The following is a 24,012-nucleotide window of genomic DNA, read 5'->3' on the forward strand; positions in this document are numbered from 1 at the left end:
GCTCAGTGGTCCCGACCCTAGCTCAGTGGTCCCGACCATAGCTCAGTGGTCCCGGTCATGGGTCACGACCCTAGCTCAGTGGTCCAGACCATAGGTCATGTGTCTCGACCCCAGCTCAGTGGTCTCGACCATAGCTCAGTGGTCCCGACCCTAGCTCAGTGGTCCCGACCCTAGCTCAGTGGTCCAGACCCTAGCTCAGTGGTCCCGACCCTAGCTCAGTGGTCCCGACCCTAGCTCAGTGGTCCCGACCCTAGCTCAGTGGTCCAGACCCTAGCTCAGTGGTCTCGACCCTAGCTCAGTGGTCTCGACCCTAGCTCAGTGGTCTCAACAGAAAAGTATCTGGGTGCTGAAGACACAGGTGATAGCCAAATAAACTGTAGCTGCACCCTTTAACACATGATTTCTCCCCTCTGGGAAATTTACTCTGATATAAACCTAAAGGAGACTGAGCTACATCACCAACAATACTCTGATATAAACCTAAAAGGAGACCGAGCTACATCACCAACAATACTCTGATATAAACCTAAAAGGAGACTGAGCTACATCACCAACAATACTCTGATATAAACCTAAAAGGAGACTGAGCTACATCACCAACAATACTCTGATATAAACCTAAAAGGAGACTGAGCTACATCACCAACAATACTCTGATATAAACCTAAAAGGAGACTGAGCTACATCACCAACAATACTCTGATATAAACCTAAAAGGAGACTGAGCTACATCACCAACAATACTCTGATATAAACCTAAAAGGAGACTGAGCTACATCACCAACAATACTCTGATATAAAACCTAAAGGAGAGGGTAGAGATATGCTATGTTGCCCTCTTTGGAAGTTGCATGATAACAGCCCTGCACCGAAGATTATATTTTGAGTTAATGGCGTATTTATACAGTATTTGCAAATACTGCTCATCTCAAACATACTTTATTATCACATGTAGATTAGAAGTGTGGATTTGTAGCATTTGCAATTTTATCTACAGCCTTTTCAACAAAACATGACAAGTGAGGTTTGATTGTTAAAAATATTTATGGAATTTCTCACATTAAAATGATCTGAGTTATCATAAGTACATCCAGTAATAATGTCTATGTGCCAAATGGCATCCTATACTTTATAGTGCACTACATTGGACCAGAGTCAATAGGGCTTTGGTCAAAAGCAGTGCACTATGTAGGGAATAGGGTGCTATTTGGGATACAGCCTGCGTGTTGTCAGCTCCAGGATAATGAATTGTACAAAGAAAGAAACCATCTCCATTTTACATTATTTACAATGAATACAGAAACGTTAACGGTACTCAATAGTTAAATACTGATATACAGCGTTGGGGGTCAGTTCCATTTCAATTCAGGTAGGAAACTGATATTCCAATTCCAATTTTTCCTCATTAAAAAGCTTTGAGAATAAAATGTGAATATGAGTTTAGTTCCTGAATTGAAATGGAACTGAGCCCAACGCTGGCTGATATAAAGGCTGTTATTCCCAGAGACTCAGAGCTCCAGATGTACTCTCATATCATCGGACTGATAGTCAAGAAGTACCTGCAGCATTTCAACCATACATTTGTCTGAATCACACAGCCAATACTTCACATCATGGACATTAGAAATCATTTCAATAAAATGACCTACACAGCAGACAGGAAATGTGACAATTAGATCATCAAAAGGCTGAATCAGACTGCCGAAACATTCCCCTCTATTTAAACTATAAGGCAGTATTAGCCTACATGGCTGGAAGTACCGGTTCCCATTAGTTCCCATTCTGATAATAAATAATCAACTAAAATATGTCAGTGATGGCCATTTCAGATTAAAATTAAATTGACATCAAGATAATAAGAAATGTTGCAAATGACAGAGGCTTAGAATGACAAAGAAGATTTACTAGTAGGCCTAGAAATATCTGGGACGTGATCATTTTAGGGTCCGCAAAGGAAAACGTTTTTATATTTTTTAATTGCAACTGAAAACGAAAATGAGTGTTTCCATTGTCCAAGTGCCGTTTCAGTCCATTTTCATCCGTTTGGTGCCTAATGAACATGACCCAGGTCTGCAACCAGGACAGGGCAAGGACCAAGAGCCCTATTCAAGCTGGTGCCCAGACTATCTGGTGTTTCCTTGAGTAGTACGTCACTCCAAGCATGCAAGAGGATTTTGTTTAAACCAGCCTTGATCGAATAGGGCCCAAATACATCTATTTTTAAACCAGACTTGATTGAAAAGGACCCAATATATGGATTTTTAAACTAAACCTGATTGAATAGGGACCAATAATTTATATTTTTTTAACGAAACCTCTGCCAGAGCTGTGTCAGTAGAGTAGCATAGCCTTTTTGTTAAGATTAGCATTGCAGTGGCCACTGATGGTCATTCCGCTTTATTGCTGCATACCATGGAATGATGGCAATGGCGGTCTCTTGTTCTGGCCTGTTACAATGTACCTGCATATCATGGCACTATAGCCATTCATTCATTAAACTGTAGTAGGACGAACATTACATCACCACTATAACCCCTCCCCCCAGGTCTATTATATGTAAACATCCCAAAGTCACTTGCAAAATAGTTTGCATACGTCTTTGGCTGAGTGCATTGAAGGCAATAGCTGCATGGACAATTACAATTGATCTCAAACCCCCTGGATACGTACCAAATGTCAACCCTATTCCCTATTTAGTGCACTACTTTTGACCAGGGTTGGCACCCTATTCCCTATTTAGTGCACTACTTTTCACCAGGGGGGGGGGGGCATAGAAAGTATGGGTTCTCTGAAGTAGTGCACTATATAGTCAATATGCTGCCATTTGGGATACACGCCATGTATAGAAACAGAACCAGGTGAAATGGACTCGGCCCCTAAACTGTAGAAAACATTTGACACCGTTCTAGTCTGTGAATTGGAACTCGTTCTGTTGGAATAATCCTGCTCAGTCTATTCTCTTTCATGTCCTCTTAGTGATCAGAACATCTTATTCTAGGTAGGACTGCTATGTACACGCAACAAGCATTGTACCGCCACCATTCACATAAATACCCTTATCACTTATAATCTATTTCATTTAAAAACTACTTGGTCCATCATTTTTTCAGAAATAATTTTAAAAGTTCACAGTATACCTTATAAAGGTTATACATGGTTACACATCATCTGCCCTGTATTGTAGCTTGAATTGCAGATATGATCAAATCTGTTGGGATAGAATCGGGATACTCTAATTACATGCCAGAGAACGGGTTGACGTTATAATTAATGGACATAGTATTACACGCAAGCCCATCTTGAATCTTGTGACCATGAACCACTTTTAAAAGTTTGCATAGATAGAAACCTTTAAAACCGACCGATTAATGATGAAATTGACAGATGTACTCAATCAGAAAGCGGATTATTGGAGCTTCACATCTTTCCACATGGAGGGGGGGTTTGACGATAATGCCCATTTCATTTGATAGCTTATCTTCTTCATTCCCCCCCCAGAAAGATGGAGTCCGTTTAGTAAAAGAACCGCTGCCTAGTTGTCAGTCGATGTATTGCGCCAGCCACCTGAAGCCATCTCCATAGCCCTGCTTCTTCAGGACACTGCACATGAAAACCTCCAGAGGTCGTGCCTGCAGATCCTTCAACGACACGTTACCCTGGAGAAGAACAACAGGACCAAGCTGTTAAAGACCACTCCAGAAACATTATCCCAAGTATAAATATAGTAATGTACACACACTTAAGGTTAAAAAAATGAATAAGAATGTTTTACCCACGTGTGCCATGTCATACAGAGCATTCAGAAAGTATTCAGACCCCTTGACTTTTTCCACATTGTCAGGTTACAGCCTTATTCTAAAATGTATTCAATTATTTGTTTTCCTCATCAACCTACACACAACACTGCATAATAAAGCAAAAACAGGTTAAAACATTTTTGCAAATTTATATAAAAGAAATTAAAAATAATGAATTAACTTATTTACATAAGTATTCAGACCCTTTGTTATGAGACTCGAAATTGAGCTCAGGTGCATCCTGTTTCCATTGATCATTCTTTAGATGTTTCTACAACTTGATTGGAGTCCACCTGTGATAAATTCAATTGATTTGACATGATTTGGAAAGGCACACACCTGTCTATATAAGGTCCCACAGTTGGCAGTGCAAGTCAGTCAAAAACCAAGCCATGAGGTCAAAGGAATTGTCCGTAAAGCTACGAGACAGGATTGTGTAGAGGCACAGATCTGGGGAAGGGTACCAACAAATGTCTGCAGCATTGAAGGTCCCCAAGAACACAGTGACAACCATCATTCTTAAGTGGAAGAAGTTTGAAACCACCAAGACTCTTCCTAGAGCTGGCCGCCCGGCAAAACTGAGCAATTGGGGGAGAAGGGCCTTGGTCAGGGACTGGGAGACTAGTCAGGATCGAGGGAAAGATGAACGTAGCAAAGTAGAGAGATCCTTGATTAAAACCTGCTCAGGACCTCAGACTGGGTTGAAGGTTCACCTTCCAACAGGACAATGACCCTAAGCACACAGCCAAGACAACGCAGGAGTGGCTTCGGGACAAGTCTCTGAATGTCCTTGACTGGCCTAGCCAGAGCCCGGACTTGAACCCGATCGAACATCTCTGGAGAGACCCGAAAATAGCTGTGCAGCGACGCTCCCCATCCAACCTGACAGAACTTGAGAGGATCTGCAGAGAACAATGGGAGTAACTCCCCAAATACAGGTGTGCCAAGCTTGTAGCGTCATACCCAAGAAGACTCGAGGCTGTAATCGCTGCCAAAAGTGCTTCAACAAAGTACTGGGTAAAGGGTCTGAATACTTATGTAAATGTTATATTTTCGGGTTTAAAAAACCTGTTTTTGCTTTTGTCATTATGTGGTATTGTGTGTAGCTCGATGAGGAAAGGCTGTAATGTAAAACAAAGTGTGGAAAAAGTTGAGGGGTCTGAATACCTTCCAAATGGCACTGTATCTGGACCACCTATTGAGATGTGGCTTTTGTTAAGTAAATCAGGTGAGAAATTAGGTGAAAATAGACTGGAGTACCACTAACATTTTCTACAGCATATCTAAAGAACATGAATACTGTACCACACATCATTCAGACACACACACAGACACACATCATTCAGACACACATCATTCAGACACACACACACATCATTCAGACACACATCATTCAGACACACACACACATCATTCAGACACACACATCATTCAGACATACACACACATCATTCAGACACACACACACACATCATTCAGACACACACACACACGTTAGTTGTGTTACACACTCATCTGAAATGGACTTAAACATTTTTTTATAATGCTGCCCATTGATACAAATTCCATAGGCTATATCTATCTCTATGCTTACCTTTCCAGTGCATTGACCATCGAGAACGAACGCCTCTCTCAGTCCCCCCTCACTGATGGCTTCAGGACGGTCTATCTTGTTACCCAGGACTAGCACAGGCACAGAGAGGATGGTCTCATCTGCTAACAGAGCCTGAACACACACACACACACACACACACACACAGAGAGAGGAAAGAGGTTCAGCAATGAGACCGATGGGACAGTGAGAATGTTTGTTGTTTGTGTGTGTCCTGGACTAACCTGCAGTGATGGCTGCCTCAACTGGGCTGCCTCAACTGGGCTGCATCATCGTGTAGGTTTTGTGTATGCATTTTTCATAACAAATGTTGATAAATTAGGCCCATTGTGTGCAGTGGAAGTGACTTACATCAAGTTCGATCTTAGATTCTGTAAGGCGGTCATGGTCAGCACAGTCAACCAGAAAGACAACTCCATTGATAGCCGGCAGGTAGTTCTTCCAAACTCTTCTAGCTGTGAAAGAGACAGAAGATGTAGCACATGATGTAATGTGTCAAGACGCTGACCAAACCCTAGGAAGACAATGTAATGTGTCAAGATGCTGACCAAACCCTAGGAAGACAATGTAATGTGTCAAGATGCTGACCAAACCCTAGGAAGACAATGTAATGTGTCAAGATGCTGACCAAACCCTAGGAAGACAATGTAATGTGTCAAGATGCTGACCAAACCCTAGGAAGACAATGTAATGTGTCAAGATGCTGACCAAACCCTAGGAAGACAATGTAATGTGTCAAGATGCTGACCAAACCCTAGAAAGACAATGTAATGTGTCAAGATGCTGACCAAACCCTAGAAAGACAATGTAATGTGTCAAGGTGCTGACCAAACCCTAGGAAGACAATGTAATGTGTCAAGACGCTGACCAAACCCTAGAAAGACATGATGTAATGTGTCAATGTAACAGTATAGCTTCCGTCCCTATCCTCGCCCCGAACCAGGGACCCTCTGCACACATCGACAACAGCCACCCTCGAAGCATCGCTACCCATCGCTCCACAAAAACCGTGGCCCTTGCAGAGCAAGGGGAACAACTACTTCAAGGTCTCAGAGCGAGTGACGTCACCGATTGAAACGCTATTAGCGCGCATCCCGCTAACTAGCTAGCCATTTCACATCGGTTACACTAAGATGCTGACCAAACCCTAGAAAGACATGGTGTAACGTGTCAAGATGCTGACCAAACCCTTGAAAGATGCAGTGTCCAACTTAGTTAGGGCTAAGTCTTACCTTGTACGTGACCGCCCAGATCAAACGTGGTGAATGTCATTCCAGCTATCGTCAACTCTTCCGATGCTTCAGGGAGAAACAAAACACATTTAAAAAAATCACTGACTTTGTGTTCACTGCCGTTATTGGACTTAAAACAACACAATAATGTACTTCGAAATGATGCTGCTTACTTGGATGCAACGTGGGCACATGCTGTCCAAGTCTGTCATCTTTCAGCATATGCAGAAGGGTTGTTTTACCAGCATTATCCAACCCTAGGAAAACCAACTTTCCAGATTTTTTGTACAACCCTGGGAAAGTACATTGACAAGTTAATTAAACTTTTGAGTTGTAAACACACACACACACCACTCATTGTGACATGCAGTATTATACTGATAAGGGTTGGGTTTCATTTTCGGAACGTTCCAACAGGAATCTGTTCCAAAAACGTATTAAATAACAAGGATGCCAACAAGCAACGCATACAAAGTTGTATAGCGGCAGAATAAGACACGTTTTTGTTAAGTTTTTCACTCACCACGTTTATTCTGAAAAATGTCTGTCCTCACTCTGGTAGCCTATGGACAAACATTACGAATAAGCTACGTGGTGAGTTGATGCCTATTTGGCAGCTAGTTAGCTAGGTGAATTGATCATGCTACTTTGTATGCGTTGTTAGTTGGCATCCGTCTTATTTGCGACGTTTTTTTGAACAGATTCTAGGTGGAACGTTCCACAAATTAGACCCACCCTGCTGATAATACATATGAAGTCATTGACGTGAAATCAGAGATTACCTAAAAACTGTAGCACACCACTAAAGCCTCTGTAGATCCAATCAAAGAGGAATGACATTTCACTGGTCTTTGCCTATGAAAGAAGACAATCGTGAAGTTAGCTAGCTAGCACACTGACAACTTGTCAAAATGGGATCAACTTGTCTCACTGGATCAGCAGTATTTTGACATTGCATCATGACTATATTGATAACTACAGGCTCTCTTTACACAAATGCACTTGCTACTGCTGCTAGCCAGCTTTAGGTTTATAAACAACAATACAAGTATTTTCTTATCCTAGCATGCTAGTTAGCACCAGCTGATCGCTAACTTAGCTTGCTAGCTCGGCTACGTGGCTATCAGCTTAGCTAAAATCCTGGCCTCATGTGGACTAAGGACTCTAAGACAGACAGACAGCTTTCCCTTTCGAAGTAAATGTATGACGGAACACAAGTAACGTTATGTAACTATATAAATGACTGAATATTTTTAATAAAGCTGCCAAAGCTTACCTTACCTCTCCCTGTCGACAATGACAGCTTTGGTTAGATTTTTTTTTGTGGATTCGATAAACGAACAGCTGATTGTATTGTTCTTCGACGTGACTTCGGGAACTACCTAACCACCCTAGTGGCGCACTAGTGCCGCCTGCTGTACGGGAGCATATTGTAAGAGGCTTATGGCGTTCACCTTTCACCTACCTTTCCATTAAAATACCTCAAATCCTCTGCATTATATCATAGGCATTATATTTAGACATTGCATCTAGTAGCTCCCATTTTTTCCTCTTGGTAGTGGAGGAGTGTTGGATGAGTGATTCTTCAGCAGTTCTTTTCATGCTGTGATTTCCGGTAAGAGCCAACTTCAGGGAAAACATTTTAATTCTTCACATTCAACACACCTGTTTAAACAGCTTTTCTTCTGTCTGCTATAAGGTTTGTTGTGATACAGGACCACTAGATACTAGTAAAGACCGTGTTCAGAACAGGAGGCGTGGGATGTGGTGATGGTATTTATTTTGGAAGATTTATGACAATTTTCCGATTTCAGTATCAAACAACATGATGCAAGTGCCGAGGTTTAGATGGACTATAAAGGTCATATTGTTACACATTTGAGAAATATAATAAACATAAAGAGCAGACTTACTTGGTTGAGTACTTGTCATGTTAAGAGGACAAGCATCAATCACAATTTATACTAAAAATGGGAAACTGTAATTATACTACACACGTTTTCTGTCATTTTCAAGTATATTCTTCTGTTCGGGTGAGAAAGCATTTTGGTCCAATCTGAAGGCTCTTCTTTCTGGGTCAGTTCACTTAGACATAGAACCATTTGTCAACTGAGAAAAGAAGTAGAAAATGTTCCATTGTAAGTGTGAAATCCAACAAAGTTGAATATATAGATATATAGATAGCGTATAGAGATATTTTGTAAATAAATCACAGGTGTATTGAATTTAAATAAGATTAATTTCACGTCAAAGCACATACCAATGGAATTAACTAACAACAGAAATACACACCTGTACTTGGAATTGGGTCTTCAGGGCCAAAAGCACATGCCTACAAGACAATATCATTAGTATCCATATTATTTATCAAGCACACATTAATATTACAGCTAAGCTGTTTTAGCATGATAATCCAAATAGTATGATAAGTGATAGGAACTCACGGCATCAACAACAGCCTTAGCATCAGTAGTGGAACAGCAGAATGGACTGTCTGTGACACAGGTGTTGGTACTGGATCAGTGTTCCCAGAAACAGAAGATGGGAGAAAAACACAACTGTTTTAGTTGAGAAGAAAGGGATGCCTCTGTAAAAACACAAATACAACTGTTTTAGTTGAGAAGAAAGGGATGCCTCTGTAAAAACACAAATATAACTGTTTTAGTTGAGAAGAAAGGGATGCCTCTGTAAAAACACAAATACAACTGTTTTAGTTGAGAAGAAAGGGATGCCTCTGTAAAAACAAAAATATAACTGTTTTAGTTGGGAAGATAAGGATGCTTCTGTAAAAACACAAATATAACTGTTTTAGTTGAGAAGACTCTGTAAAAACACAGATATAACTGTTTTAGTTGAGAAAACTGTAAAAACACAAATACAACTGTTTAAGTTGAGAAGACTCTGTAAAAACACAGATATAACTGTTTTAGTTGAGAAAACTGTAAAAACACAAATACAACTGTTTTAGTTGAGAAGACTGTAAAAACACAAATACAACTGTTTTAGTTGAGAAGACTCTGTAAAAACACAGATATAACTGTTTTAGTTGAGAAGACTGTAAAAACACAAATACAACTGTTTAAGTTGAGAAGACTGTAAAAACACAAATACAACTGTTTAAGTTGAGAAGAAAAGGATGCCTCTGTAAAAACACAAATAAAACTATTTTAGTAAAAACAAGTCATTGACTGAACTAAAACGTCTTATATTGCTTTATCGTTGTTTCTTTTTACTTGTCTTTGTAGCAATGCATCCGCATCACTGACAGCCTATTGAACAGATGGCCATATGACACAGAGACTGTAAATCTATATCTCAGTCTCACCAGTTCAGTTCTCCAGCATTGGTCTTTTTGGAGAGCAGCGCCTTCCAAAACTCATGAGTTTCCTTGACTGTCTTCAGAGCAAAGTCCTGGAAAAAAAGAATGTCAAATGATTCCGTGCATGCTGAAGAAAATAGAAAACTGCATACACCTCCACTATACAGTCGTGGCCAAAAGTGTTGAGAATGACACAAATATAAATTTTCACAAAGTTTGCTGCTTCAGTGTCTTTAGATATTTTTGTCAGATGTTACTATGGAATACTGAAGTATAATTACAAGCATTTCATAAGTGTCAAAGGCTTTTATTGACAATTACATGAAGTTGATGCAAAGAGTCAATATTTGCAGTGTTGACCCTTCTTTTTCAAGACCTCTGCAATCCGCCCTGGCATGCTGTCAATTTACTTCTGGGCCACATCCTGACTGATGGCAGCCCATTCTTGCATAATCAATGCTTGGAGTTTGTCAGAATTTGTGGGGTTTTGTTTGTCCACCCGCCTCTTGAGGATTGACCACAAGTTCTCAATGGGATTACGGTCTGGGGAGTTTCCTGGCCATGGACCCAAAATATTGATGTTTTGTTCCCCGAGCCACTTAGTTATCAAATCAAATAAAATCAAATCAAATTTTATTAGTCACATACACATGGTTAGCAGATGTTAATGCGAGTGTAGCGAAATGCTTGTGCTTCTAGTTCCGACAATGCAGTAATAACCAACAGTAATCTAACCTAACAATTCCACACTACTACCTTACACACACACACAAGTGTAAAGGGATAAAGAATATGTACATAAAGATATATGGATGAGTGGTGGTACAGAACGGCATGGCAGATGCAGTAGATGGTATAGAGTACGGTATATACATATGAGATGAGTACTGTAGGGTATGTAAACATTGTATTAAGTGGCATAGTTTAAAGTGGCTAGTGGTACATGTATTGCATAAAGATGGCAAGATGCAGTAGATGATATAGAGTACAGTATATATACATATGAGATGGGTAATGTAGGGTATGTAAACATTGTATTAAGTGGCATTGCTTAAAGTGGCTAGTGGTACATTTTTACATAATTTCCATCAATTCCCATTTTTAAAGTGGCTGGAGTTGAGTCAGTATGTTGGCAGCGGCCGCTAAATGTTAGTGGTGGCTGTTTAACAGTCTGATGGCCTTGAGATAGAAGCTGTTTTTCAGTCTCTCGGTCCCTGCTTTGATGCACCTGTACTGACCTCGCCTTCTGGATGATAGCGGGGTGAACAGGCAGTGGCTTGGGTGGTTGTTGTCCTTGATGATCTTTATGGCCTTCCTGTGACATCGGGTGGTGTAGGTGTCCTGGAGGGCAGGTAGTTTGCCCCTGGTGATGCGTTCTGCAGACCTCACTACCCTCTGGAGAGCCTTACGGTTGTGGGCGGAGCAGTTGCCGTACCAGGCGGTGATACAGCCCGACAGGATGCTCTCGATTGTGCATCTGTAGAAGTTTGTGAGTGCTTTTGGTGACAAGCCGAATTTCTTCAGCCTCCTGAGGTTGAAGAAAGTTATCACTTTTGCCTTATGGCAAGGTGCTCCATCATGCTGGAAAAGGCATTGTTCGTCACCAAACTGTTCCTGGATGGTTGGGAGAAGTTGCTCTCTGAGGATGTGTTGTTACCATTCTTTATTCATGGCTGTGTTCTCACAAAATTGTGAGTGAGCCCATTCCCTTGGCTGAGAAGCAACCCCACACATGAATGGTCTCAGGATGCTTTACTGTTGGCATGACACAGGACTGATGGTAGCGCTCACCTTGTCTTCTCCGGACAAGCTTTTCTCTGGATGCCCCAAACAATCGGAAAGGGGATACATCAGAGAAAATGACTTTATCCCAGTCCTCAGCAGTCCAATCCCTGTACCTTTTGCAGAATATCAGTCTGTCCCTGATGTTTTTCCTGGAGAGAAGTGACTTCTTTGCTGCCCTTCTTGACACCAGGCCATCCTCCAAAAGTCTTCGCCTCACTGTGCGTCCAGATGCACTCACACCTGCCTGCTGCCATTCCTGAGCAAGCTCTGTACTGGTGGTGCCCCGATCCCACAGCTGAATCAACTTTAGGAGACGGTCCTGGCGCTTGCTGGACTTTCTTGGGCGCCCTGAAGCCTTCTTCACAACAATTGAATCGCTCTCCTTGTTCTTGATGATCCGATAAATGGTTGATTTAGGTGCAATTTTACTGGCAGCAATATCCTTGCCTGTGAAGCCCTTTTTGTGCAAAGCAATGATGACGGCACGTTACCTTGCAGGTAACCATGGTTGACCGAGGAAGAACAATGATTCCAAGCACCACCCTCCATTTGAAGCTTCCAGTCTGTTATTCGAACTCAATCAGCATGACAGAGTGTTCTCCAGCCTTGTCCTCAACACTCACACCTGTGTTAATGAGAGAATCACTGACATGATGTCAGCTGGTCCTTTTGTGGCAGGGCTGAAATGCAGTGGAAATGTTTTTGGGGGATTCAGTTCATTTGCATGGCAAAGAGGGACTTTGCAATTAATTGCAATTCATCTGATCACTTTTTATAACATTCTGGAGTATATGCAAATTGCCATCATACAAACTGAGGCAGCAGACTTTGTGAAAATTCATATTTGTGTCATTCTCAAAACTTTTGGCCATGACTGTACTACTCTCTGTACTGAGCAGAAAGTATGTTGTGTCTCAAATGGCACCCTAGTCCCTTTATAGTGCACTTCTTTTGACCAGGGCTTATCAAAAGTAAAGCACTATAGGAATCGTGTTCCACCCTTGGTATGTTCCACATTTCAATAAAAAAGAGTAACAATGTGTACTTACACTGTAATACACTGTTCTATTCTACTGTGTGTGATTGAGTGGATAAATAGCCTGTCCTATGAGTGATTTAGAGCAGGGATGTCAAAGCATTGTTTTTCGTCCGGAGGGCCGCACTGAAAATCGTTTATATTTCCACGCCGTCAAAATTAGCCAAAAATGTTCCTCTAACCACAGTGTGAGGAATTTTCTATGCTTCCTGACTGTCTAGTTTTCATTTGGGTGATTATTATCAGCTGGACACAGGAAACTCTATGACTGTATCACTACTACACCGTTTCTATTTGGTTTGAGTCATTTTAAAGTATATTGGGTTTGTTTTCCTACACATGTTTCTTTTACTCATACCACCTCGTGGGCTGGATTGGACCCCCTCGCGGACCGGATTGGACCCCCTCGCGAGCCGGATTGGACCCCATTCGGCCTGCGGGCCATATGTTTGACATCCCTGATTTAGAGGGAGAATCAAATAGTAACTGACATCAATATCAATGTCTTGTTATTGGGCTTTGCTCTTGTAGGTTTTCTGTGCAGTACAAACAGGTGAAAACTGTATTTTTACCCTGTCCTTGAACTCCCCGTTAAATGCAAACTGGTTCTCAGGTTTTCCATCAGGAACTTTATATTTTTTGAACCACTCAAATGTAGCTTCCAGATACCCAGGCTTGAGTCTTCTTACGTCATCAATATCTGCATTGATCACAAGAAGAAGATGTGTAATTCCATGGTTAGCCACAAACACATTTAAACACCCACTACTGTGTAACTGTTGATCAGATATCAGACAGACATTCCATCAGCGTCTTAAGGTCTCTGAAAGAAAGTAAGTAACCATGTCCAAGCCAGAATGGCCCATCAACTCACTACATACTGACACCTGCTCCTCTTTCTGTAGCGTGAGGCAGCTTGATGTATGAGTACATCATTCTGGACAGGATGCTAGTCTATTGAAAGGCCTCTTAAAAACCCATATATTCTGAATATGTATTAGATGTCCTCATACTGTTAAAGTTGTTGGCCTCGGGATCCTCCATGTTGATGACGATGACTTTCCAGTCTGTTTCTCCTTCGTCGATCAGAGCCAGAGTGCCCAGTACCTTGACTTTAATCACCTCTCCACGAGAGCACACCTCAAAACCACAACAAGAGAAGAAGAAGAAGGGAGAGAAAGAGAGAGAGAGAGAGAGAGAAAGAGGCAGAGAGAGAGAGAGAGAGACAGAGAGAGAGAGAGAGAGAGAGAGAGAGAGAGAGAGAGAGAGAGAGAGAGAGAGAGAGAGAGAGAGAGAGAGAGAGCGAGAGAGAGAGAGAGAGAGAGAGAGAGAGAGAGAGAGAGAGAGAGAGAGAGAGAGAGAGAGAGAGAGAGAGAGAGAGAGAGAGAGAGAGAGAGAGAGAGAGAGAGAGAGGGAGAGAAAGAGAACGAGATTGACAGCATTAAATTAGAAGACTATGAATGAAGATAGTACATTCACACAACCATGTTCCTTTGACAAGCAGAAAACACACTGAATAACAACAGGACGTTTCCTCCGTTCAATACAGTTGTAGTACAGTACCTTGTATCCTATGTCACAGATGTCAATAGGGTCATTGTCACCACAGCATCCTGTATCTCTGTCTTTATGGCCTGGGTCCTCCCATGTCTGATATATAAATAAAGATGAGAGAACAGTGATTGATAACTTGGTTCTATTTGAAATAAACAACAACTTATAAAGGCATTACAGAACATTCATAAATTCTATAGATGCTTCATAAATCATTCATAAACCCTAAAGATGCAACAGAAATCATTTATAAATCCTATAGATGCTTCACAAATCATTCATAAATCCTATAGATGCTTCCGAAATCATTCATAAACCCTAAAGATGCAACAGAAATCATTCATAAATCCTATAGATGCTTCATAAATCATTCATAAACCCTAAAGATGCTTCATAAATCATTCATAAACCCTAAAGATGCAACAGAAATCATTCATAAATCCTATAGATGCTTCATAAATCATTCATAAACCCTAAAGATGCAACAGAAATCATTCATAAATCCTATAGATGCTTCATAAATCATTCATAAACCCTAAAGATGGTTCAGAAATCATTCATAAATCCTATAGATGCTTCATAAATCATTCATAACCCGTATAGATGCTTCAGAAATCATTCATAAATCCTAAAGATGCTTCAGAAATCATTCATAAATCCTATAGATGCTTCAGAAATCATTCATAAATCCTAAAGATGCTTCAGAAATCATTCATAAATCCTATAGATGCTTCAGAAATCATTCATAACCCCTAAAGATGGTTCAGAAATCATTCATAACCCCTAAAGATGCTTCAGAAATCATTCATAACCCCTAAAGATGGTTCAGAAATCATTCATAACCCCTAAAGATGGTTCAGAAATCATTCATAACCCCTAAAGATGGTTCAGAAATCATTCATAACCCCTATAGAAGCTTCAGAAATCATTCATAACCCCTAAAGATGGTTCAGAAATCATTCATAACCCCTAAAGATGGTTCAGAAATCATTCATAACCCCTAAAGATGGTTCAGAAATCATTCATAACCCCTATAGAAGCTTCAGAAATCATTCATAACCCCTAAAGATGCTTCAGAAATCATTCATAGGCAAATCTCATGCTAGAAAGGGAAAATGTGTGTTTTCTTTTATACTGTCATTTTATAAACTTTCAATACATTTAACCGAAATGTTTCTATTCTAGGGAGAGATAGTACAGCCCTGGTTAACGTGCCTGAGGGATGGCTCCATAATTCCAGATGTATCCTTTGTGTGGAAACACGTTGGCCACATAACGAAGGTTCCCTTTTTTGATGTCTTGTTTCAATGGATTTAGAGGGTCTTTGGTGGCAATCTGAGGGAAATAATACAACATTCACATGAAACAACGAATGGAAATATTAAGTGACTGATGACTTTGTACCTGTTTACTATGTGTTTGCAATAGAATACTGAATAAACAATAAGCATAAAACCATACTGCTAATTCTTGTGGAGTGGAACGAGATCTTCACTTCTGTCTCAGCAGAGCTTCTTTCAAAGGTTCATACATTGAGCTAACAAAGGATCATACGACTACAAAGACAAGTACTGAAACAAACCTCCATCTTTGCATTGGTCCATCTGGGCACCTCAACAACAGCATGGAAGATGTTCTGTTGGAGGAAATAGTCAGAGTTAACTCAACAACATCATGGAAGATGTTCTGTTGGAGGAAATAGTCAGAGTTAACTCAACAACATCATGGAAGGTGTTCTGTTGGAGGAAATAGTCAGAGTTAACTCAACAACATCATGGAAGATGTTATGTTGGTGGAAATAGTCAGAGTTAACTCAACAACATCATGGAAGGTGTTCTGTTGGAGGAAATAGTCAGAGTTAACTCAACAACATCATGGAAGATGTTCTGTTGGGGGAAATAGTCAGAGTTAACTCAACAACATCATGGAAGATGTTCTGTTGGAGGAAATAGTCAGAGTTAACTCAACAACATCATGGAAGGTGTTCTGTTGGAGGAAATAGTCTTGGTTAACACCAATGTTTCAGATATCGCCAAATTTCTATTGAAAAACACAATTAAATAATGATTGTTGATTAATCACACACACACACACACACACACACACACACACACACACACACACACACACACACACACACACACACACACACACACACACACACACACACACACACACACACACACACACACACACACACAACAATACACATACCTGAGCTTCATCTGCATAAATTGGTATGTCATGGAATGGCGAGACGTATTTTCCCTCAGTGTTTCCTGTGTAGAGAGACAGTGATGAATGCACAGTATATCAGAAGCATACTACTGTACTAATACATTCCAGTAACTTCAAACGACCTGATTATTAATGAACAGTAATGTGGGGGACTTACGCCAACACGGAACTCATCGACTCACATACGGACATACTGTAGATGCCTATATTGTAGCATGAGAGCCAGACTGTAGTGTGTACATGTCAAGCTGTATAGCTACCACTACTAAGCTAGTTCACTACATACCGAGCTAGACGCAGCTACAGTCTAATGTCGTTAGCTCCATATATATATATACCAAACTATACAGTGATGTATTGAAAGAGCTGGTCACTCACTGAAAAACACCCTGTAGTCCAGTGTGTTGGGCTTGCCCCTCTCCTCGATGGTGAAGCTCATGTCTACTGCCTTATTTTGTCCAGTCTGCTCCTTGGTACTGCTGCTAGTGGGCGTACTTCCTGTACTACCTGTAGGAGTAGACAATGGGAAGCCCATCTCCTCGTCATGCAGGTTAACTAGTAGGTTAAGACCCGTAGATTGGAGCGTGAGGGAGTGTGAGCAAGAGGCATGTGCACGTCTTAAGGCCATGGCAGGGGTTGGTGACGTCAGGCTTGATCTGTGTGTGTGTGTGTGTGTGTGTGTGTGTGTGTGTGTGTGTGTGTGTGTGTGTGTGTGTGTGTGTGTGTGTGTGTGTGTGTGACAACAGAAGGGGGGGGGGGCAAGTCTATAAGGTTCTGTGTTAGTCAATGAACAAGGAACTACCTTCAATGTTACAATACCTGCACAGTTAAATATAGCACAGTACGTGGGTGAATTTAGACTTTGAGAAAGCTATAATTGGTCCTTGGTAGCCTAACCTAATTAATCTCTTTGCTGTATAGTCCTACCGCTTCCTTGTAAATCCCTGATCCCTACTGCTGTATAAGACACCTAGATCAGAGGCTAGTCAAAATACAATACATTACTGTCCTTGCTTGGTAAGTGTTTTGATGCCCAGTTCCCTCCATAATGTAGTAGACATACAATATAACAGCGTTAGCTGGCCTAAATGTCAGGGCTTTTCGAGTACCTCTTCATTCCAACTCAAACAGATGGAGCTGACTGGTGGTTAGAGTTCGACCAATTAAGACCATGCTTAAGTCTTATGTCCATGGCATGACCTTTCACCACCTGTGTAAGTCCCAAATGGCACCCTATTCAATTTATAGTGCGCTGCTTTTGACCAGAGACCTATGGTGCTTTAGGGCAATCTTACAGACTGTAAATGCAAATAAAATAAATATCATACACTTATTCATGCTCTGAAAACAGATAATAACCTGGTATTTATGCTCTGAAAACAGATAATAACCTGGTATTTATACTCTGAAAACAGATAATAACCTGGTATTTATGCTCTGAAAACAGATAATAACCTATTCATGCTCCGAAAACAGATAATAACCTAGTCTTCATGCTCTGAAAACAGATAATAACCTGGTATTCATGCTCTGAAAACAGATAATAACCTGGTATTTATGCTCTGGAAACAGATAATAACCTATTCATGCTCCGAAAACAGATAATAACCTAGTCTTCATGCTCTAAAAACAGATAATAACCTGGTATTTATACTCTGAAAACAGATAATAACCTGGTATTTATGCTCTGAAAACAGATAATAGCCTGGTATTCATGCTCTGAAAACAGATAATAACCTGGTATTCATGCTCTGAAAACAGATAATAACCTGGTATTCATGCTCTGAAAACAGATAATAGCCTGGTATTCATGCTCTGAAAACAGATAATAACCTGGTATTCACGCTCTGAAAACAGATAATAACCTGGTATTCACGCTCTGAAAACAGATAACCTAGAATTCATGCTCTGAAAACAGATAATAACTTAGTCTTCATGCACATAATTTGTTATGCAGTTGTCTACCTATCTGGTGGGCTATCTGGTCTCAACTCCTTACCTTGAATTTGGCCTTGATTATCCCTCTTATGAATGTCTCACACTTTAATGTAATATTTTTGTTTTACATTTCCACACAACGGGTACTGTAACAATCAACCAAACTATATAGACTACATTTAGCAAGCAAATTAATCCAAGGAGCTGATCAAATACAAATTTGGAATACAAATATTTATTCAGTGTTTTCTAAATGAGTAAAGTAAGTCCATTCACAGGGTCATGTGACACAGGGTCATGTGACACAGGGGCGTGTGAAGCTACAAAGTGGGTGTCGCCAGTGAACTCAGAATGATTGATTTAGTTGTCCTCTACACAAGGAGGGACAGCACATCTCTCCAGTTATGATGATAGGTTGATTTAGTTGTCCTCTACACAAGGAGGGACAGCACATCTCTCCAGTTATGATGATAGGTTGATTTAGTTGTCCTCTACACAAGGAGGGACAGCACATCTCTCCAGTTATGATGATAGGTTGATTTAGTTGTCCTCTACACAAGGAGGGACAGCACATCTCTCCAGTTATGATGATAGGTTGATTTAGTTGTCCTCTACACAAGGAGGGACAGCACATCTCTCCAGTTATGATGATAGGTTGATTTAGTTGTCCTCTACACAAGGAGGGACAGCACATCTCTCCAGTTATGATGATAGGTTGATTTAGTTGTCCTCTACACAAGGAGGGACAGAACATCTCTCCAGTTATGATGATAGGTTGATTTAGTTGTCCTCTACACAAGGAGGGACAGCACATCTCTCCAGTTATGATGATAGGTTGAAGATTATTAAAAAACAGACGTAGCACCTGATTGCCATTACTTTGATGATGAAAACACTGAGGCCCATTGCTAATAAGGACTATGTACTAGGTGTAGCTCTTGGTGCACTCTGGAAAGGCTACTGCAAAAGTGTAAACAGCAACATCTAGTCATCTCTGAACTGAGCCCAACTCAAATGGACTTTCAGTAATGGCAGCAACTACAGTAGGCTCATGTGTTCTGTTCTGGAGAGGCCTCAAGTTTGATAGTTCCCATACAGCAAACATGATGGGGGGAAAAATGTAATGAAATAGAGGCCAAACAATTGAATCTCTGAAGAATCAAAAGCAACTAATTGTACTATTGAAAAAGTCTGAAGGCACAGCATGCAATCCTCATTGTCTCTGGGTGTGGATAAAATGTCCATCTTAGAAGAAGACAAGGTCTTAGTTGTCTGTTGTAGTTTGAATTTCAAATGTTTGAGGAAATTGTTGAATGGCAGTTAACAAGTTGTTGTCCAAAGGATTTGACTTCAAGTTGATACACTTCAGAGCTGGCATGGCCTGCAACTTTTCCATGGGGACTTCTGTGGGAGACACGAGGAGAAGACACATTTTTAGACATTTCAGAAAGAGCCAATGAATGTTCACAAGAGACTAAAGGCATCATTATGGCTGGTTCCTGATTCTCCACACTTCTCCCACTTCTCTGCACTTGCTCACTTTCTCTCACGGATTAAACAACGGTATTAACTGCCTCCAGCCAATTCTAACACCAATCAAATGGTATTAACTTCCTCCAGCCAATTGTAACACCAATCCAATATGTATTAACTTCTTCCAGCCAATTGTAACACCAATCCATTGCATTTAAATCCTTGGAAGAAGGGTAGAGAATGGGAACACAGCACTGGACTCCCTCTTACCAGTGATGTCATTTCCTTCCAGGTTGATTCTTTCCAGTGACTGGATCTCCGTCAGTCTCTCAGGGAAGACAGACAACTTGTTGTTGGCCAAGTTGATGCTGGTCAGATGTTCCAGCTCCCCAACTACATCTGGCAGTTTAGTGATTACATTGCCGTGCAAGTCCAGTTCTGAAAAGGTATTGGGAAATACTGCTAAATCACTAGCTAACTTACCTGAATATTCCTTGCACAGATTCAACACATTCAGTCAAATATTTGTCGATTATTGCTGTATTAGGCTAGCCTGGTCCCAGATCTGTTTGTGCTCTTGCCTACTCCATTCTGTCATTGCCAAGCCAATGACAATTCCATAAGGTGCTGGCAAGTGAACAGAAACAGACTGGCCACCAGGCTAGTTTTAGGCTGCTATACTGGCCCCAGGCTAGTGTACGGCTGATATACTGGCCCCAAGCTAGTGTGAGCTGGTATACTGGCCCCAGGCTAGTGTAAGGCTGCTATACTGGTCCCATGCTAGTGTTAGGCTGCTATACTGGCCCCAGGCTAGTGTTAGGCTGCTATACTGGCCCAGGCTAGTGTTAGGCTGCTATACTGGCCCCAGGCTAGTGTTAGGCTGCTATACTAGCCCCAGACTAGTGTTAGGCTGCTATGCTGGCCCCATGCTAGTGTTAGGCTGCTATACTGGCCCCAGGCTAGTGTTAGGCTGCTATACTGGCCACCAGGCTAGTGTTAGGCTGCTATACTGTCCCCAGGCTAGTGTTAGGCTGCTATACTGGCCACCAGGCTAGTGTTAGGCTGCTATACTGGCCCCAGGCTAGTGTTAGGCTGCTATACTGGCCCCAGGCTAGTGTTAGGCTGCTTTACAAAGATGTGTGCTACCTTAAAGATAAAGGCTTTAAAGCTATCAATCTGATAACTTGTAATAATGTAATATAAAAGGCCCCTCCACTAAAACATGTTAAGTTAGGGGGGTGGGGGGTATGCATGCATAGCTACCTCTCAATTGAGTGAAGGTTTTGAAGAATTTGCTAGTAACTCCCTTCATCTCATTGTCAGCCAACGTGACGATGTGTATCTTCTCTGCAACGCTGTTGAGGACCCTGAATACGCCATCTGGGAAACTGATCAGTTTGCAGTTTGACAGATCTAAAGAAATAAAGGAGAACAATTAGGAATGCCCATGGTTACATCTCAAATGGCACCCTATTCCCTATTTAGTTAGTGCACTACTTTTGACCAGGGCCCATAGGGCTCTGTTCAAAAGTAGTGCACTACATAGGGAATAGGGTGGCGTTTTGGGATGCACATGTAATAGTATAGCTTCCGTCCCTCTCCTCACCCCTACCTGGGCTCGAACCAGGGACCCTCTGCACACATAGACAACTGACACCCACGAAGCAATCGTTACCCATCGCGCCACAAAAGCCACGGCCCTTGCAGAGCAAGGGGAACAACTACTTCAGGTCTCAGAGCGAGTGACGTCACCGATTGAAACGCTATTAGCGCGCACCACCGCTAACTAGCTAGCCATTTCACATCGGTTACACATATATGAGAAAGCATGGCTTAGAGCTGAAGAAGATTAGTGTTATATTGAAGAGGTTATTTCAATATAAAATTTACAGTCATACCGCCAATCATTGTTCAAATCTTACGTCACTGCAACCGTCTGGTTCTTATGTCAAATATGCAATTAAGTTCACAAGAATATAATTGATTACCATAGTCAGGCTGAGAGGACAACATAATATCATCCTGGAAGTAGAGCTTTTGGTAACACATTACTGCCATCTGTTGGCCGAAAGTAGTAAGACTCAACGTACTGGATATACCTGTAGATCAGGGATCATCAACTACATTCAACTGCAGGCTGATTTCTCCCGGAGTGGATGGTCGGGGGGGCGGAACATCATTACAAATCATTTGTAGACTGCAAATTGACCGCAAGATGCCCAAACAGATGTTTGACTCTTTTTAAAACATTTTTGCCAAGAAAATTGGGGGGCAAATAAAACCACCCGTGGACCAAATTTGGCACACAGGCCACCAGTTGGGGAACCCTGCTGTAGATCAAAGGCACTTATTATAAATGCTTATAAACGGCTTATAATTTCACTTGAAAAATAATGATTTCCAGTATTCCTTTCCATGGTTACGTCCCAAATGGCACCCTATCCCTTTATAGTGCACCCAAAACCCAAAACCCTATGGGCCCTGTTCAAAACTAGTGTACTATATAGGGAATAGTATCTTCCTTTTCTGTATTATGTATATAAAGGATTTAATTCACTTACCCAGAGTATCTTTCTCTTCCTCCACTGTTGCATTGACCCTCCGGGCAACATTGGCCACAGCCTCTGCCATTATACTAGGTCTACGAATCTCACCTGGGTTACAGATGGGGAGAGGTCGTTGTAATACACAAGATATACATTTTAAAACCAGACATTTTCAAGTGAATTTTCTTTGGCATATTAAAATATTATTCATTTATCAGGTTTTAACAAGGTTGTTGTTTTATTTCATGCAAATTGGTATTGAGCTATTTTTAACATGTTACCAGGTCATGCATACAAGATTGCTAGTTGCAATTTTGTGTCAAGGATCTCCTCTATTGTACAGTACATTAGAATGTTACAATGCATCTTGTTCAATGTCAGCCACTGCTGCAACATTGTGTCCTCTTCACAAAGTTCACACAAAATCACATGAATAACTTGATCACCTGTCCCACGTCAAGTTATAGGCGAGCTACAACAGTTAGTTAGCTATTAAAGCGAGCTTAATTCGTAGTAACAGCTAAATTGCTAGTTTCCTAATGTGGCCTACTCATAATTCCACAAACGACGTCCGGGTGGAGATCTGTATAATAGATTGTACAATAGAATCAGTATATACTGTATGACGGGAGGTGGATCAACCTACCCTTAAACTTTAACTGTGGTTGACAGCTGAAAATGTTGGCGAGTCAGTTCAAGGCTTCGTCCAATCAAATCCATTCATTTTCAAACAACCACCGTCAAATTTGGCGAGAGAGTATTTTTAGCCAAAGAGGATACATTGGGCTAAAGTCGATCGATGCACTTTTCAGATGACCTGTTCCGACGTTATTGTTAAAATCAGTCCAATACTTTTAAAATAGTTTGTTTTTGTGCGCAATTTGAGTTTAAAGACACTATTTTAGCCTCTTGTTTCCATCAATAGTTATATTGCTTCTACAGTACGAGCTACCGTATTGACGAGAGTCAAAGGCGCGCAAGAAAGTTTCAGAGAGATAACTGCGAAGGACTACAGATTTAAATTCTGCCCATGTTTTACGCAGGATTGATCTGTATAAATATCAGGCTGTAACGGGTGTTAGGTTGTATCAAGTTGTGTCATCACCGTGTACAGTGCCTCAGCACTAATAGCACATATACGACTAGATCAACTGATTGTTGAGTTATAACAGTATAAAAATGGAAGTTCAGAGTTTGACCTACCTTAGGATCCTGGTTAGGAGTTAGCCCGCTGTGTAATGACAGAGTTGTCCTGCCACAGCCACTATTCTGGAAAATCCCTGATTGGTCGACTATTTTTTGCTTTGTCAATGGACCTGAAGACAATGGGCATGTATTGAAACGTACTCTCTGTTCATTCAACATTAAATCAATCATGGTGAATAGGATGCCAGGTGAATGAGGCCAGAAGATGCCGTTAGTGAATGTACTTATTTTCCAAATGTCCTTGTTGCACGTTCTCACCAGTTACACATGAGTTAT

General features: G+C 41.1%; 3 protein-coding genes across 7 annotated transcripts; all 3 read right to left on the bottom strand.

Moving 5' to 3' along the window:
- Positions 1-1,025: 1,025 nt before the first annotated feature.
- sar1aa (secretion associated, Ras related GTPase 1Aa) lies at positions 1,026-8,053 on the bottom strand. 2 transcript variants are annotated; one of them, XM_071394589.1, is made up of 7 exons: positions 7,923-8,053; positions 7,424-7,496; positions 6,815-6,934; positions 6,642-6,707; positions 5,761-5,864; positions 5,392-5,523; positions 1,026-3,656 (listed from the first exon to the last, which is right to left on the bottom strand). In XM_071394589.1, exons 2-7 carry the CDS (start codon positions 7,479-7,481, stop codon positions 3,540-3,542), a joined length of 597 nt encoding a protein of 198 aa, XP_071250690.1. In that variant the 5' UTR covers positions 7,482-7,496; positions 7,923-8,053; the 3' UTR covers positions 1,026-3,539. The 2 variants fall into 2 exon arrangements, with proteins under 2 accessions (XP_071250690.1, XP_071250689.1); XM_071394588.1 differs by having other exon boundaries at positions 7,918-8,046.
- Positions 8,054-8,404: 351 nt separating this feature from the next.
- Positions 8,405-18,593, bottom strand: ppa1a (inorganic pyrophosphatase 1a). Its single transcript, XM_071394590.1, has 11 exons — positions 16,952-18,593; positions 16,550-16,614; positions 15,918-15,971; positions 15,551-15,670; positions 14,345-14,431; positions 13,795-13,921; positions 13,354-13,481; positions 9,967-10,052; positions 9,086-9,155; positions 8,934-8,973; positions 8,405-8,750 (listed from the first exon to the last, which is right to left on the bottom strand). The coding sequence occupies exons 1-11, from the start codon at positions 17,199-17,201 to the stop codon at positions 8,728-8,730; spliced, it is 1,050 nt and encodes a 349-aa protein (XP_071250691.1). The 5' UTR covers positions 17,202-18,593; the 3' UTR covers positions 8,405-8,727.
- A 133-nt stretch (positions 18,594-18,726) lies between these two features.
- On the bottom strand, positions 18,727-23,879 carry lrrc20 (leucine rich repeat containing 20). Of its 4 annotated transcripts, none has more exons than XM_071394594.1 (5): positions 23,734-23,879; positions 22,546-22,638; positions 21,248-21,397; positions 20,255-20,422; positions 18,727-19,915 (listed from the first exon to the last, which is right to left on the bottom strand). In XM_071394594.1, exons 2-5 carry the CDS (start codon positions 22,613-22,615, stop codon positions 19,776-19,778), a joined length of 528 nt encoding a protein of 175 aa, XP_071250695.1. In that variant the 5' UTR covers positions 22,616-22,638; positions 23,734-23,879; the 3' UTR covers positions 18,727-19,775. The 4 variants fall into 4 exon arrangements, with proteins under 4 accessions (XP_071250695.1, XP_071250693.1, XP_071250694.1 ...); XM_071394592.1 differs by lacking the exon at positions 23,734-23,879 and adding an exon at positions 23,177-23,499; XM_071394593.1 differs by lacking the exon at positions 23,734-23,879 and adding an exon at positions 22,977-23,167.
- Between the last annotated feature and the right edge of the window lie 133 nt (positions 23,880-24,012).

Source organism: Salvelinus alpinus, chromosome 3, assembly GCF_045679555.1.
Source record: "Salvelinus alpinus chromosome 3, SLU_Salpinus.1, whole genome shotgun sequence".
Lineage (NCBI taxonomy): Eukaryota > Metazoa > Chordata > Actinopteri > Salmoniformes > Salmonidae > Salvelinus > Salvelinus alpinus.